This window comes from Centroberyx gerrardi, chromosome 9 (assembly GCF_048128805.1).
Source record: "Centroberyx gerrardi isolate f3 chromosome 9, fCenGer3.hap1.cur.20231027, whole genome shotgun sequence".
Taxonomy (NCBI): Eukaryota; Metazoa; Chordata; class Actinopteri; order Beryciformes; family Berycidae; genus Centroberyx; species Centroberyx gerrardi.
In genome coordinates this window covers 3123130-3140995 of record NC_136005.1, presented here as the reverse complement: position 1 = coordinate 3140995, position 17866 = coordinate 3123130, and the positions used below count along the sequence as shown (strand labels likewise).

Genomic DNA, 17866 nt, shown 5'->3' with positions numbered 1-17866 from the left:
TGCATGATGTTTCAATCCTGTTGTATATTGTCTTTGTTATCGTTTATATTTTGTAATCTGTATTTCCATATGCGTTTTTAAAAGATTATTTTGGATATGTGCATGCTTGTGACTTGGGATTCATTTCAGTATTCAAAATATTTGTGTTCAGAATTTTGATTTCCACTAAAACAAAACGAATCACGTCTGCTACTTAGAATAAAATAAATTAGATAAGACAGGGCTGCACAATTATGGATAAAATTAAAGTCCCAATTACTTTGCTAGACATTGTAGTCATAATTAATTAGTTTCAATTATCCTTGATGAGTAGAGATACAAAATTATTTTTCTGCACTTTCTGCATCTTATATCAACATGTTCATGATTTTCAACTACCTCGGCCGTTCTGAATTAAATATTTCACTACTTCCGATATGCTAATATCCTATGATTATTGATTATAGAAACTAAAATTGTGATATATGACTATGCACAATCAGCTGTGCAAACCTAATAAGTGCTGAGATTCAGAATACATCATTTACCAAAATCCACTTTTATTCTTAAGTCACAACAGTTAAATCTTTGAAATAATTCTTTCTTCATAAAGCATAAACTGAAAGGTAAATATACAATTGACAATATTTTGTGACAAAATTATTTAAGACCGAAATTCATACAGAAGAAACGTCTTATTTGTTAACAGTCCAACAAAACACTTTATCACTGTTGGATTTTGGAGAACAGTTTGTTGGTTTTCGTGGTAAAACTGGAGAGATTTCAGAGACTTCTGGTCGGTTTTGCGTACTGTTGATTCTTCTGAGACCCAGTTGTGCGTTGGAATGTGTTCCCAGAATCCCCTGGGCCTGACCGCTGCTCATTAGGACACCAGCTGGACCTGCTGCTGCCTGTAGGTGTCGAAGTCCTCAGGAAGAGTATCTGGACAGAGAGACGATAAGACGTTAGGTCGCTGTTTTTGGTGTTAACATTCATGAAAAGTGAGAATTCAAAGGAAAATACCCAGTTAAGGAGAACAAAAATCACTTTTGTCATACATCTATTTTGCATTTTTAAATATTGGACTATTTACAACTAAATGGCTTTGTAATAACTGAGCGTAATGTCGCTTAACCATGGGCCGTGTATTACCCTACAGAAAAGTATTCAAAGTACACATTACTGCTGTGTTAGCACTTCTTGAAAATCTGCAATATATAAAGTAGGTAGGGTGTAATAACAGTTTAATTATAAACATTTACATTTGTACACTTTGTACATACATTATGTTGTTACACCCTTGTTAAGCACGGCTTTAGGAAAATGTCTGAAACCTTTATTTATCCACGGAAAGTCAAGAGCACCGTGTTATTTCCCAGCAACACATCACCCTGCTTCACCTTCACACAGTTCATCACATTCCCACTGGGAGCCGCCCAGTACAACCAGTCTGCTACTGGTGGACACTGACTAGTTCACTGGCTCAGTCGCAGGTTAAGTGCTTTGCTCAAGGGCTCACAGGCAGCAGCCCAGAGATCAGAGAAGCAGCAATGTGACTGGAGGGGTTGGCAGAAGCAGGAATCAAATCTATAGCAAACTGAGATAAGACTAAGACTGAAAGCCTCCAGTGAGAATAAACTCTTAAGCTGTATGCACCAAGTCCAAGACTCTCTGACTCCAGTAAGGAGGGAAGAGTCTAAAAGCTTGAAATTTATCATAAATCAAAGACTAGCAAATCAGGCACATGCAAAAATGATGTGTATAGACAGTGGAGGACCAAACCAAGGAAAACCGGAGGATTGCCGGTTTGGATTCCTGGGCCAGCTGGGAAAATGTGGATGGAGAAAGTGAATGAGTATCGCTTTCATCCTCACTCAACAACTACTGTCAATGTGCCCTTGAGCAAGGAACTGAACCCCCAACTGCTCAGTGTCCAGCAGTAGAAGACTGTGGTTGTACTGGGTGGCTCCTAAATGTGGATGTATGGAACTGTGAATGTGAAGCAGGGAGTCACTGGAAAAGAGCAAACGTGTTCAGTCGGCTTTCCATGGATAAATAAAGGTTAAAATAAAAAATAAATAGTTGTTGAGGGAAGGGAGAGCTCTTTCCGGTAGCTGTCTGGTCACACGGAAACGGTTGCCAGTTTGAGTTTCTCACACTGTCAACCATGTGGTCCGAAGCGCTCACCGTTGCAGCGGTAGCGGAGGTTGGCCCAGATGATGTTCTCCTGGGAGAAGCAGAAGACGCCCAGCCGGCCTCCTCTCATCGTGGTGTCTATGATGATGCCTGTGTCCGCCACCATCTGAGGACCCTCATAGAAACGCACCCTGCACACCAACAGACAGCAGATACTGACATCATACAGCGGGTAATGAATCCATTGTTATGTGGGGATCCTGGCATGTGCTGAGTTTGCTACCGCCTCCCATTGGAAGAAAACAACGAAATAACAGCCAAAATAGTTGTAAAATTAAAAAATGTACTGAAATACATGTTGCTTGGTGGATTGGATATATGCCTAATTGAAGGGTGGAGCCTAGCAATTTACATGATGCGTGTGTCTGCCAGTGAGTGAAGAAACTTTAAACTGCCAAATTTCAACATGCAGTTTGCAATGATGTTCTTTCCTGTACAAATAGAGAATGAGAGAATAGCGCGTTTTGGGGCCAATAATTAAAGGTGCTATATGTATAATTTTAAACACCAATATATCAGTGTCAAATGAATTGTGATACCTTGGTAAAATTACTGTAAACAAATTAGATCATGGTGGAGACAATTGGTAGGCTCTATCTCATGGTATTGTTAGTGCTAGCATTTCTCCACAATAAGACTACATTTCCCATAAGCCCCGTTGCTTCCTGTCCCCCCCCCTCCACCTCCCTGAAGAGGATGAACATTTTGGAAGTGATTTATTCCATCGGCCTTTCACTCCTTCCACCATCTGCTGCCAGAAACTCAAAAGTCTGTTTGCTCTGGAAGAACAGAACCTCTTCCTGTTTTGTGCCGTAAAGCGATCCAGCAGATTTCCCTCCAGATCCACCAGGTGGAGAAACAATGGAGGATGCAGAGTAGAGGCTGATAGAGGCTGACAGATGGTGATGGTCTTGTTTGGTTACAGTAATTATACTAATGTCTCAAAATGATTGTGGTCTTATTGATCTTGAAATGCGACACGTAGCTCTGTTAGCTCAGTCGGTACCTGATGTAGCCGTCGGCCGGCCGGTGCTGGAGGAACCAGCGGTAGGAAGTCTTGTCCTTCCAGCCGACGTTCCTGGCGTCTTTCCACAGCAGCTTCACCTGGTTGCTGGTGTCTCCGGTGTGCCACAGGGAGTTCCTCAGGTTTTCACCGGGTCCCGTGTCCGACTTGACAGCCTGGTCAAAGCCACAGATCACAAGAAGTCACAAGTCTACTTTCTAACATATTTCTCAATGCTTTGGTGCTAATGATGGCAGATTTTTATGGCAGTTTGTGCATGAGATGTTTGTGCATGTCTTTGAGAATATATCTGTGCTTTAGGAAGAACAAATCAACTTATACTTATACTGACTTTTCACTTTAATAAGGCAAGGCAAGTTTATTTATATAGCACATTTCATACACAACGGCAATTCAAAGTGCTTTACATAAATAAAATAGAAATAGATAGATAAAAAGACAGTGCAAGAAGATTAAAAAGATGAAGAATAGTGAAAGTGCATTAAAATCACATTTAAAAGAAAATGTAAAAGCCATTTTCACTTGGCGAGAGACATTAGCTAACCTCCAGCCATTGAGGTTCATCTCAAGAGAAATGTTTGTATACTAAAACTAAGATCACAGGTTTGAACTACAGCCATGTATCCTGTGAAAACGTCCCTGCGTAAGACACTGAGCCAATCCCTCCCCACTCATTGTAAGGCACTCTCAGTTTACGTGTCTAAAATGTAAATATGAATAAAATATGACTTTTAAGTAGGTGGACCGGTACCTTGAGCTGGATGCCCGGCTCGGCCACGGCCCTGAAGGGGTTTGCCTGCCAGTAGATCTGCTCCACCTGTTTCCACATCACCACGTAGAAGCTGGAGCTGTCCTGGTACCCGAAGATGAAACCCGCGTAGTCGTCGTCCGTTACCGTGTTTACATGAAACGTCCCTTCAAAATCCACACCGCTGAAGGCAGTGTAACCTAGGTGTAGAAAATATTGCACACAGCACCAGGTGTCTTTTTAATGGACTGAGAAGTGCTGGTCAAAGGGAAATAACACTCAATTTAAGAATTGATTTACGTTGTTGTGTTTTTATAGCTGAGGAGAGTGGAGTTGGCAAACATAAAGGACTTTCCCCCAAAAGCTAAGATATAGGGGTTTGTTTCAATGGATCAAGGAAACCTGAAAATGAACCCTCATCTCCAAGAAATCATTGTGGACACACTCAAAATCACTCTGTTTTTTTCCTATTCATTCTTTGAATAATGGAATAATAATTTGGTGTGACTCTGTAATGAAGATTCACTATTACAGATTGAGAAATGCAGGGGTATAAGAGCAACTAATTTTAGTTATTATAGTGTTATTCCCCTTTGATTAGCTACTGATGATGCCTTCACTTTTTGAGATTTATTAACCAGGTGGGTCCTTTATACAAAATTCAGAGGCAATTGCCACAATACAAGGTGTTCAAGCACCATCTTCAGTAGATCTGATTTTGTATTTGATTGTAGTTAGTTTTAAGTTCTTAGTAAGGACTGGATCTGTGGCAGATTGGAGTTAAACTCGTCTGGTTTTTGGCTCCCTCACCTACTGCTCTGTGCTGTGTGTTGCTGCCTTTTCTGCCTTTTTTACTGGTCTAGCGTTAAGCTTAGCCAGATAACTAAACTGTGGCTAAACTTTGGCTCCACCCAATGAGGTTCAATTCAACCAATCAGGTTATTTCTGCCTCGAGCAGCTCTGCCTCCAAGAAATGGTTATATAAATAAAACTCCTATCTGCTGATCAGTTGGATATGTAGCCTGTTTAGCTGCCTGGCTAATTAATATCCTGTGTTCCAGTCAACAGGCAGAGCAAGGCACTGACACTGCTAGGGTTAGGGGTTCAATTCCCATTGGGGCCACCCGTGCTAAAAATGTATGCACTCATGATATTGAAAGTCACTTTGGATAAAAGTTTCCACCAAATAGCAGATGTAATGCTCTTACCGACAGCCAGCCCGGGATCACTGTTCATCGTTTGGACAATCTCTCTTCCCTGCAGAAAAAAACAAGTTGGTTTAAGGGAAAATATTTCACACTAAGAGTATGTTGAGCATGTTGCAACCATTAGTCAAGGGAAGTTAAGTCAAAGTTAAAGCACTTTTTAATAAAAAGACAAAAAAACTGCCGAGCCACTTGGTACTCACCTGGTTCAGCACCACCCAGTTGGGGTCGATCTGAGCGTCTCCCTCAGGGTCTAAAACGACGGTCTGGTACTCCCTGAAGTCGGTGAGGGCGACCTCGGCGTTCTCTGGACAGACGTCGATGGTGTCCACAATGGTGTCGTTATCAAAGTCTTTCTCACATACGTTGCCCACACCGTTGCCTGGGAAAGAGGAAAGATGCATGGTGAATTATAGATAGATAGATAGATAGATAGATGACTATGAGCTTATATAATCATGCTCAACCTGCTCACAGCTTAAATAACAACTTAACAGTAACAGTAACACACAACATTAAATAATAATCTGTGACATTTTCGTATAAATAAATGTCCGTTTTGCAACTATCTATTGCCGATTGATATAACAATATGATAAACAATAAACACATAGTTTATATAAAAGCTCTGCTCTGGACTGGGACTAAGCAGTTTGTTTACAACTTAGTCATTTAGTATTCTTCAACAGCCATTATAAATAGTTAATGTGGGAATTAGCCTAACCCAAAATCAACTAATCTGCAACATTTTCATTAAAGTAAATATTCCTTTTGCTACTTTCTACCACTGATTGCTCCAACACAACCTTGATCCAATCTATACCCAGTTCATAAATCTTCTCCTCTGTCTGTTCTAAACAGCCGGTGTCTGGCAGCTCTTTCCTGGGAAAAATCCTCTAGCGCACAGGAAGTGATGCGTTTTACGTTTCCGGGTTTGTTTGAAATCAACAGAAGAAGAAGAACTGGGTAGTTAGCATGAGCAGTGATAGCCACCATGGCTGAACAGACAAAGAAAAGAGAAACTCAAACTGCAGCAACAGAAAATCCAAGCTCCGCCCACACTGTTTGATTGACAGGTGATCTCTGGGAAGTAGGATTTTTAGGATTACCACTTTAACACAACTTAGAGACCGGAGCGGACTGTCGGTACCCACCGTCAGAGTCTTCCTGCAGGGGGTTGGGGATCAGACGGCAGTTATCGGGACCGGGCGGCAGCAGGTCGGGGATGCCGTCGTTGTCATCGTCGTCATCACACTCGTCTCCCTTGCCGTCCTTGTCGGTGTCCAGCTGGGAGCTGTTGATGACGGCGGGGCAGTTGTCCCGAGAGTCCTGGTGACCGTCGCCATCACTGGAAAATAGAGACTTTGTTAGCACAGGCAGATTTACTGTAGGTCTTCAGCACGCTAATTACAGCAATGACAATGATACATATGGGTGACACAGATTGTGATTGATTAGGTGAAACAATACCTGTCTTTGTTGGTGTCACATGGGTCTCCAATCAAGTCATTGTCCACATCCAGCTGAGCAAGATGACATGAGTTACTATCAGCCTTAGCCCAACACATCGGCCTGTGTTACAGATGTCCTATCAAACTAATTTTCAAAAGCACACTCTTGATTTAGAGGAAGCATAGTGTTTCTACCAGGTTAGTGACTTTAACTAACTTCTTCAACTCTGTATGGTAATGAGTGCTTGAATAATACATGGTTATGGGCTGAGAACAGCATGGGTCACCTGGTCGGGGTTGGGGACGTAAGGACAGCTGTCACAGGCGTCTCCCACTTTGTCTCCATCACGATCTCTCTGGTCGGCGTTGGGAACCCTTTTGCAGTTATCCATGTGATTGAGGATTCCTGGGATTGAAGTGGACATTAGTGAATGTTAAGTAACCTGTAGCAGTCACTTATAGTCTTAAAACTCCAATCAAGAATTTCAACTCAAAAAACTGGTCTGTTTTATATCAATGTTTACAAATACAGCCAATTTTTTTTATTGCAAATTAGTCTTTTACAGCCTCAAAATCTATTTTAACCCATTCTAAAATTGATTATCTGTTACATACTGTCAGTTCTTATATCATATTATATATTATACGTTACATCTTGTATCAGTTCTTAAATCTCAATTACTCAATTTTTGAGTGTAAAAAACATAATTAAAATGAATCGAAACATACAGTCAGTATTGGAGTGAGTGTTGCAACAAGGGGCCCCATTCTGCAATTAATGATTTGGGCTTTCAATATACAGTAGATTAATGACTTTAATATTTATAGGTAGTTGAGCTTATTAAGTCACCCAGATGGCATACTGACCATCGCCATCGATATCTTCATCACATTCATCACCGAATCTGTCCACGTCTGTGTCCTTCTGGTCGTTGTTCTTGACGGCGCGGCAGTTGTCGCAGGCATCGCCAAAGTCGTCCTCATCCACGTTCCTTTGGTCCACGTTGGGCACCAGCACACAGTTGTCCTGTCAAACAAGCAGCTTTAAAGTCTGGTGACACAATACACAGTATTTCATGCATTCATTCATTTTTTTCTTTACCCTTTTAATCATTTTCAGGGTTGCAAGTGCAGGTTTTTCATTTAAAGGTGCCATGTGTAGCAATTTAACATCAATAAATAATTACCACATTAATTTTGAGACATAAGTATAATTACTGTAAACAAACAAGACCATTGCCTATAAGCCAGTCAGCCTCTATCAGCCTCTACTCTGCATCCTCCATTGTTTCTCCACCTGGTGGATCTGGAGGGAAATCTGCTGGATCACTTTACGGCACAAAACAGGAAGAGGTTCTGTTCTTCCAGAGCAAACGGAGCTAAAGCTTTCAGAGATGGCAGACGGTCATGTTTATCCTCTTCAGTAAAGCCAAAGAAAGAGAAACAAATGCACTTCTGTAGCAAAATCCTCTTTGTAACAGGAAACAATGGGGCCTGTGTCATCTCACCCATAGTTGTCCAAGTCCTTTACTACTTGCTGTGATTAATGAATTCCCGTCATGTGGTTATTGTATCTTGGATGCAGTACTCAGACCTCGTGACTCCAGACCAGAATGGTTTAAAGGTGGAGGCAGCAAAACGCTACTCTGCTGCATCCAGTTTGCCTAAACTCTTTTATCCTAAGGCCTAAGGTTTATTACACACCTTTAATTAATTTTTTAGAAGTTTTAGCCCGGCACAATATCTGTCACTGAGGAATGGTGATGCATGAACCTGTGTGTTGAGGATCCCATCGCCATCTGCATCCTCATCACAGGCGTCTCCTATTCCATCTTTGTCTGCATCTTCTTGACCAGAGTTGGGCACAGTGAGGCAGTTATCCTGAAAAGAAAGACACTCACTTTAGAGCAGACTACAAGAGAGAAGTACCAAAATCAAAAATAAATGTACATTAATTTGTCTTTTTATGGTATTGGTGCAAAGACATTGACAACGTGACAACTGGCACACAAGAACAACAGACCTCACATTAAATGCAAAGGCACAATGCATCCCATACACTACTATGGATCAGAGTTTCCCTACTATTGAATAGGTATGGTGGGTCACTCTGCCTTAAAGAGCTGCTAACACTAAAATAATTTCATTAGTCTGGGTTTCAGTGGAGAGTTTTAGTGTCCCATGATGGTCTAAATACTGTTTCAGATGATTTTCCATCCTACCAAGAATAAAATTCTGGGGATAACAGACTATAAATATTTCACATCTATAAAAATCAAGTCTACATAAGAGTGTCAATGTTTTATTCTTTGCAGATGACTACATTCTGATCTGTCTTTGCTTATGACTGTTTCTCGTCTCATTATTTTTCAAAGACTTTTAAAAGAGCCTGACCTTGGCACAGTTCCTCTCAGGACATTCCAGTTTCTCATCAGGGAAACCGTCGATGTCAATATCAGGCCCGCAGAGGTAGCCGTTGCCAGCCCATCCGACTCCACACTGTGAGGATGGAAAACGTTTTATCTACTGTACAGACTCTGCTCATTGCCTCAGTTATGTACTGAATACAGTATCCAATGTGCATAATGGCTCAAACAGAGCTCCGATGTCAAAAGACCTGGAACGAGCACGCAAAGTGAAATATTTCAGCGGTGAGTAAGAAATGTTTAAACTTCTTCATGATGTGTTTAACAGCTTTGTAAAACCTCCACTACTTTTATACTAACTCGTATATTTTAAGGCTGTAGTTGTCGCTCTCATCCTGAGCGACTTACAAAGAGTGTAACAGTAGAATATGCTTTGATTTCTAGATTTACAACATTACAAGCAACCGACAGAGTCCTGACAGTACATGTGATAAATATTCCTGTGTCACTCACTGCCATGATCATTTATGACGAGACAAGCTAGGTTAAAGCTGCACTAGCCAAGATTTTTTACGTAAAAATACCCCTGTCTTATCAGGCTAAATCACAAACTGGGACTGCAACACAGTAGAGTGTCCCATCCCTAGTAATTGAGACGCTGTAGATTCACCCTGTTTGCCCAAATCTATGTAAGGTGTTGGGGTACGGACCTGCTGCAAAAAAAAAACAATTTCACCATCTCCGACCCAAGAAGAAATTTAGGCCTGAGGTGTACACGTTACATCATTTCTGGGTAAAGAAGTCCTTTAAACGTTCAAAAAATTCAAACAGTTATCCCTGAGTGTGAAGTTGACCTAGTGCAGCTTTCAGAAATAACAACTGAGGAGAAAAAGTAGTTGGTTTTATTTTTTCACCTGACACTCGATCATCCCCTCGCGGTGGACGATGCAGTCGGCGCTGGCGTGGCACGGGTTGGGCTGGCCGTTCCCACAGGCTCGCTCAGGCTTACAGCCACGCCGCTGGTCCCCAACGTAGCCCGTCTTACAGGGACCGCACCTGAACGAGCCCTGGCAACACACACATCACATCCCTTATATCACTCATATGGGGACAGCTAGCAAGGCACATATACAAATCAGCACATTCTGTTCTGTAGCCTATTACCTCCGCCAAGGAGGTTATGTTTTTGGTGCTGTTTGTTTGTTTGTTTGTCTGTTAGCAGGATTACGGAAAAACTACTGGCCCGATTTTCATGAAACTTTGTGGAAGGGTGTAGCAAATAATCTCATTGGCTGAGTTAAACCTCAGTGGGTGGAGCCAAAGAACCACCATTTTTCTGGCTAAGTAACATTAGACTGAAGCCCAGTGAAAAAGACAAGAGGTAAGAGAGGAGGAAGCTAATATTATTAAGCACTCTGCTACTAACTGAAAAAAATAGAATCTAGCCAAACTAAGTTATCTAGGTTAGCTAGTTAGCTAGCTGACCTTCCAAGTTCAAACTAGCCATACTAGCCTTTAGCTATCTAGGTAAGCTAGTTAGCTAGCTGCTGACCTTCACCATCATGATGCCATGGTCATGAAGGAATAATAAAAGAAGTCATTCCATTTATATTTTTATTTATATTTTTGACCAGAGAACCTTCTTTGCCATTCAAGTTTGCCAGTTCTCTGAAAACTTTTTGTTTGGCTCCGCCCACTGAGGTTTAACTCAACCAATCAGATTATTTCTGCCTCCAGAGAAACTCTGCCTCTGAGAAATGTTTGTAGGCCACAACTAAAACTACAATCTGCAAAAAATTTCACTCAAAAATTTGAAGTGTGTCAAGGTCATTGTTTTTTTTTCAATGATTCACCCTCTGCACCTTTAGGCTATGGTGCAGCTATATGAGCTGTACACTTCCCACATGAAACATGAAACCTGATCACTGATAGCTGTAAATCAGAACAGTGTTTATACTCACAGGAGTGTTCATACAGACTGAGTTCTCCACACAGCCTCCATTCTTGGGACCTTCACACTCATTGATGTCCTTGCAGACCTTGATAGGACGAACAAACAGAAATAACATCCAAGGACTGGATCTCAACAGGCTGAGAAGAGTTTCATGTTAAGACTGGAATAACCAAACCTGTATCACAAACTCCCATAATCTCATACAAGGGCTGGGCACAGATGTTATTTTATTATTTTGTATATTCTGCATGATTTTCTTTTTTCTTTTTCTTTTGCTTTTATTACATAGATTGCTTAATGTAATCTGACTGTGTAATGTGTCGACTGAATGTTGATCTACTGCATAACTAATTCTCCTTTGGAGACGATAAAGACCACAATAAACTACCAAGCACAAGTCTTCCATTTTCTATAGCCAATACATGGGCGATATGGTTGAAATCAATATCACGATAATCATAAGGACTTTTCTCGATATCAATATATATCACGATATGGTTCATGTATGCAAAATCACGTTAAATAATCAAATTAATGTTCATCTCATTGAACCGAATGGTGATGTTAGTTGTGATGTCAAACAAAACAGAAATATTCAAATAATATTCCTACCATACCTCATTTTATGAGAGTTTTTAAGTAAAATTTGCTTGTCATCATCAATTTAGACAGCAGAAATGTGTGTCACGATATTAAAATATATTCATATCATCACAATATGATTCCACTGAAAAACGATAAACGATAATATTGAATTATCGCCCAGCCCTATGATAACATGATATGATTGTTTTGTTTTCTTTATTTTTAGAATACTACCATTACTAGTACTATTACTACTACTACTTCTTCCTATTCTTCTCCTTCCTCTTCTAAACTGAACTGAACAGCAGTGTGTTAGCGACGCTGACCTGTTTGTTGGCGGTGGCGTAGGCGAGGCCGACCCCCTGCACCTGGGGCCCGGTGTATCCAGCGGGACAGGGACCGCAGCGGAAACCTGGGGAGGTGTTGATGCAGCGGACGCCCATGTGACACGGCATCACCGAGCACTGCAGACACAGAGGTTACAGTTACAGTTAGTTACCTGTGAGCCATGTCTGTGGTACAGGAGTCTATTTGTGTTAAAAGATGCATTTTACGACAGTTTCCACTCATATCTCTGCTCACCTCGTCCACATCAGTGCAGTGGGTGCCGTTGCCCACCATGCCGTCAGGACAGGGTCCACACTTCACACCCTGAGGTGTCTCCATACACTTCACCCCAGGGTGGCAGGGGTTGGGCACACAGGAGGGGCGAGGCTGCAGCCCCCCCATCCCTGAGGAGAGAAACAGGGTCAGTATTAACTCAATTATCCCAGGTGAAAAAACAAACATATAGTTAAATTGTACTTATTGTCCATGTATTTATTATACTGTAATCATGTTTACACTAAGTTCATACTACATGTGCTATTTTGGAACAACTTTAAACATATTAAGTGTTCTTTAAATGGAACTTAAGATCAGTTTTATTCTATTGCAAATGTATTATGGTGTACTTACTTGTGTTAAAAATGGAACAACTTGTATATTACATGTATATTTATTGTAATTGAAAAATATTATTTATTCATTTAAATATAATTTGTGTATACTTACATATACTTATATCATATATATATATATATATATATCATATTATATGATAATAGCTCATTAATAGAATATATATTTATCTTGCTGGTCTACTCACCACAGGCTTCACACTCCATCACTGTGTTCTTCAGGAATACTATCTCTTTTATCTGGAAAGTATCATTGATTGATTGATTGAATTAATTGATTCAGACCTGTGGGCTTACACCAGTTATCAAACTGAATCTGATCCATCAGACACAACATTCTCAGCAAGTGAAGAGTTTCACTTGAAAACAAGATAAAAAGGAAGCCTGCTCACTACTAAAATGATTGCTGGCATGAAAGTAAACTTCATTTTGGAAACACATTTAAGTTAATAGCTCTTCTATATTTTTGAGGATTGAATCAGTTACATATTTAAATATCATGCGATGAATTTCAGTTATCTCATCTCTATACCTACAGTCCCATGTGTACCTGAACACATCTGATGTGTTCAGGTGCACACAGATAACCAGTGTTATGAACAGATTCATGTCTTTTCTCTTCACTTCATACCAACTCTGAAGCTGTCTCACCTGTTGTTTCAGCAGTTCTTTGATCTCAGCCAGGGCGAGGTTCGTCCCTTTGATCTGACTGATAATTTCCCCATCTGATCAGAAAAGAAACACTGATCCATCAGCAAAGGAACGTCAACAGATTCACACATTACACAACCGTTTGTACTCTAATCAACTGATTTCCCATATGAATCAGCCTGTACATACACATATTTAAACTTTACCCTCAGTCTGTTATTTGTCTTTGCCAGGCACTAAGGAAAAGCTTCTGTAGCCAACTGGCACTTCCCTGACCAAAAGCTGATATGTTAGCTCGTTGTCATTTCTCATTGAAACTAATGGTTAATTTTACTGCTAGCTGCAAGTTGCCTTATTGTGCAGCTGGTGCCTATTGGTTTCAGTGAGGAATGCTAACAATGCTTAAAACCCATGTTAAAATAACTGAAGTAAAAATGTTGAATACTTTGTCCCAAAATGTGACACAACTGGTGAAAATAACATTTAGGTTTTTTGCAAAAATAATGAAAACACTGAAAACAGAGAGAGAAATAATCTGATCTAATCTAAATAAATACAATTTGAGCATGTGATACAAGGGTCTTTTTCATGCAAAAAAAGTTAGATAAAAATCCAGACGACAAAGATCCAAATAACATCCAAACTCAACGAGAAGGAGAAAACTCTTAATTAAAAGGTAAGAGAAGTAAATTAAATTCTGAAGACCCTGACGCAGAAGATTCACAAAACAGATGTCTCTCTACGCAACATCATGATCCACTGCCTGTCCATCCATCATCCTCACCGCCTCATCTCTGTCTCACCCCCCCGCTTCACACACACACACACACACACACACACACACACCCCCAAGTCCCAGACCTGGCATTCCTCAACCACCGCACGACTGAATTACATCCAATACACAAGCAGTTGCTGACACTGAGCAGAGCCAGGTATTTGAGTCAACGTCTTTTTGATGCGGCCGCAAAACCGATTTTCCAGATATGGAACGATAAAAGATTTTCTGGAAGATACATTTTTGGAGCTTGCGTGCTATAAGGAGCTGAACCCCGGGGGGGCGTCCTGCTGGCCCGGCTCCATACCATGTGACCACGATGGAGACCACAATAAACTAGGAGGGAACTATGGGCGCCTTCACACCAGGAGCGGTTTCTCTGAACTCTGCAGTGTTTCCTCCTTCAGTTCAGTTGGTTTGTCCAGGTGAGAACGATGACCTTTTAACTCTGGTGGCACCAAATAACGGCACAGAGAGTCTCAGTCCTCTAACAAGAGAACTGTGGTGCGGTTCGTTCGGAGTGAGAACGTGATCCAACCAATGACAGGAAATGACCCCAAAACACAAGGGATTATGTGTAGAGGGAGATGGATGTTGACATCTGATAACCAGCAGTTCCTCATGCTTAGAGAGGGAAAACTGAGAAGGTAAATTACAGCAAACAGCCAAAGTCCATCATGCTGAGCTGAAGTTACAGGAACTGGAATCATTTGTTTTGACTCGCTCGCTGCCAAAACCTCTAACCTGCAGGATGACTTTTATTTAAAAGCCTTGGTTCACTTGTAATTGGACAGTGTGAATCTAAATGAACCAAACAAAGTGGACTTTTTGACTATGGCTAGGACCCCAAAAAACAACCCAAAAGGCTCAACAGATCAGCAGCTTCACATCTTGTCAGTATGGATCCCCTGGAAGTTCAATTTATGGATTTACTTATTTACCCCAGGGAGGTTCGCTGCTAGCTGGATAAGATGCTGCAGCAGACAGCAGCCATGTTGACTATAGTAACTGACCCCCCCTTCGCTCCCCACAACACACACACACACACACACACACACACCCCTCACCCCCTGGGGAGCTGTATAGGGCAGAAGTCTCTGAGCGTGAAGCAGAGGAAGTGTGTTCTTCACATTAGCAGCATCTCTGTTTACTGAATGAATTCCACAGAAGAAGAAATAAACGTCTGCAGAGCTGACAGATGCTGGAGGTGAATCACACACTGATGACACAAAGGTAAATGAGTCATTTTACAGCAGAAAGCTCTCTCTGATTGATTTTCTCATTGTGTGAAAGTGACATTTATAACAACAACAGTGGACTTGAGAAAATAAGGTTTTGCATGAAGATTTACTTCATCCAGAATGCTGCAGCTCTTCTGAGCTTTTCAAAACCTGTTGAATACTCATTTCATTTCTGAGGTTGTGAATGAGTGTAAAAACAACCAGATACTTTTTTATGAGCAAAAGAAATTCCTAATTCAAAGGATTTTTCAGACCTTTTCCCACCTTTCATTTTCTCACAACTCTTACACATTTTATTTCTGTTATTTCTCAATTTTTAAATTTTTTGCAACATTCCAATAAGAGCTTGATATTCAGTATGTCAATCAATTTGTGTTTATACGTACTTATATTTATACATGCTAACTATTTACCTACATTTATGTATACAGCACATATTTCATTTTTAGTAATCTATATTTACGTAAGTAAGGAGTAAAGAGGCAACTATAAGTAAATCCATACATCAGTAAATTCATACTCTTTCCCAGTCTTCAGTCTGTGTTCAAATTGTCAGCATCATATGTTTATTAATGCCACTGTTGTTTCTATTGTATTTTTTATTGCTTGTATTGCTTTCATTGCTTATTTTATAGCTATTTTTGTGCTTTAAATTTTCACCTTTTCTCTTAATGCTGCAATGATCCAATTTCCCGAAAACGATCAATAAAGTTTCATCTTATTTTTTCTTCATCCTAACTCCACATGCTCCCAGATAATGAGTCAGAAAGGTGTTGATATTAAATATTAAAGTGGAGTTGGGCTCACCTCTCTGGCTGGCTGCAGTGTGTGAGCAGAACGCAGCGATCAGCAGCAGAATCCGCAGCATGGTTTTATCTGCTGCAGGATGAAGCTCCTCTCTTCTGTCTGCTCGTCTCTGTCCTCCAGACCCACAGGAGGCCAGCTGGGTTCCAGCAGACTGTTTCAAGTCTTTCCTCCCCTGCTTTGGTTTTTATATCCAACCCCCCCCCCCTCTACCCCCCCTCTCCACCACTTGGTTGGAAAGTCCAAGGAACAGGGAAGAGTGGTGCTGAGGCTTCTGATTGGACGACACTGTCCACCCCACATACTGCTGGCACTAATACCAATACAGTTAATACAAGGATCAAACTAAAATGACACAAATGCACAAAAGCATAAGGCTTCAAACTGTAGATACACCAAGAATATAAATATGGTTGGTTGATTGGTTGTTTCATTGATTGATTGACTGACTGATTGATTGATTGATTGATTGATTGATTGGTTGGTTGGTTGGTTGGTTGGGTGGTTTGTGGGTTAGTTAATTGGTTGATGGGTGGTTGGTTAATTGATTTGTTGATTGGTTGGTCAGTTGGTTTGTTGATTGGTTGGTTGGTTGGTTGGTTGGTTGGTTGGTTGGTTGGTTGGTTAGTTGGTTGATTGGTTAGTTAATTGATTTATTGGTGGTTGGGTGGTTAATTGGTTTATTGGTTTATTGGTTGGTTGGTTGGTTGGTTGGTTGACTTTTTTTGATTGGAAACTGTAGTAATATAGTCATTTTCACAATCCAATAATTACAATATCTCCAAATGTAATGTGATATTAAGTATATACATTCCTGTGACCTAACCCTGCACCTGATCATGAATATTACAATTGTGATGTGACCACCTCTATAATTATTCTGAGAACCGATTTACTTCAAATGTCTTTAAACATGCCTTTGATACTTGACTCTTCAGGAAGCTCCTAGTAGGTTCAGGTAAACTGTTCCGTAACTTACAGCACAATAAGGAAACCTCCTCTCCCAGTTGATAGTCTCGTCCCTGGTTGTGTTTGCTGCTCTTGTTCCAGCTGAATGTCTGTGCTTCACTTGCTGGAATCTGCTGATTAATAAATAGCCTCGGCCTCTTTTTCATTTGCAAGTTATAAAAAGCATGGAGAACTCTTTTGTCTGTCAAATCTGTGACTGATGACCACTGCAGAATGTTTTGTAGTTCTACTGCAGGAGTATCATGTGGACATCTAAGATTCATTTTTGCAGTCTTATTTCTCCAGCAGCAGCATTACACACAACGGCTGCACAACAGTTCACTTGACCCCCAATCAGGGCCTGAGCCTTGTCTCAGTATCTTCATAGGTATTTAGCTCTCAGTCTATTCTCCTCTAGCTGCTTAATTAGTGCCATCGGCTATGAGTCATAAACTGGGCTGTAACTGACTTTTCCTCACAGAACCCATGAGCATTACCTCTGTTTTCTTCATACTCAATACTAATTTGTTCATATCACCCCATTCTGCATGCTGATTGACAGAGATTAAATCATTATAGTTTCCATACAACACTGTTTACTAATTATGCTTTCCAGGGTTAGTTAGTTAGTTCCAGGTAGGGTTGAAAAAAAACCCAATAGAAACAAAATCCACTGGACTTAAAATGAATCATTTTAAGTCCAGTGGATTTTGTTTCTATTGTTTTTTGGACAACCTCTTCTGTTGTTATAGAGGGTAGGGAAAAGGAACATGTCTTATCCAGCATTGTGTATACTATATACTGTGTGTGTGTGTGTGTGTGTGTGTGTGTGTGTGTGTGTGTGTGTGTGTGTGTGTTGTTTGCCAGTAATGGCAGCAGCAGATGTGGTAACATTCCTCTCTGGACCCTGGAGGTTTGGGTCCACAGCACCTTGACAGGCTCTCAGCTCCTCCGGTCCGTCCGCCCGCCGCTGGAAA

The 17866-nt window shown here is 40.7% G+C and overlaps 1 protein-coding gene across 1 annotated transcript; it reads right to left on the bottom strand.

The window, feature by feature from the left end:
- Positions 1 to 781: 781 nt before the first annotated feature.
- On the bottom strand, positions 782 to 16005 carry comp (cartilage oligomeric matrix protein). Its single transcript, XM_071911739.2, has 19 exons — positions 15945 to 16005; positions 13119 to 13192; positions 12656 to 12707; positions 12091 to 12239; positions 11835 to 11972; positions 10931 to 11008; positions 9884 to 10036; positions 8998 to 9102; positions 8377 to 8484; positions 7471 to 7630; positions 6891 to 7009; positions 6623 to 6675; positions 6307 to 6500; positions 5356 to 5534; positions 5156 to 5204; positions 3951 to 4147; positions 3182 to 3354; positions 2167 to 2306; positions 782 to 921 (listed from the first exon to the last, which is right to left on the bottom strand). The coding sequence occupies exons 1-19, from the start codon at positions 16003 to 16005 to the stop codon at positions 863 to 865; spliced, it is 2241 nt and encodes a 746-aa protein (XP_071767840.1). The 3' UTR covers positions 782 to 862.
- Between the last annotated feature and the right edge of the window lie 1861 nt (positions 16006 to 17866).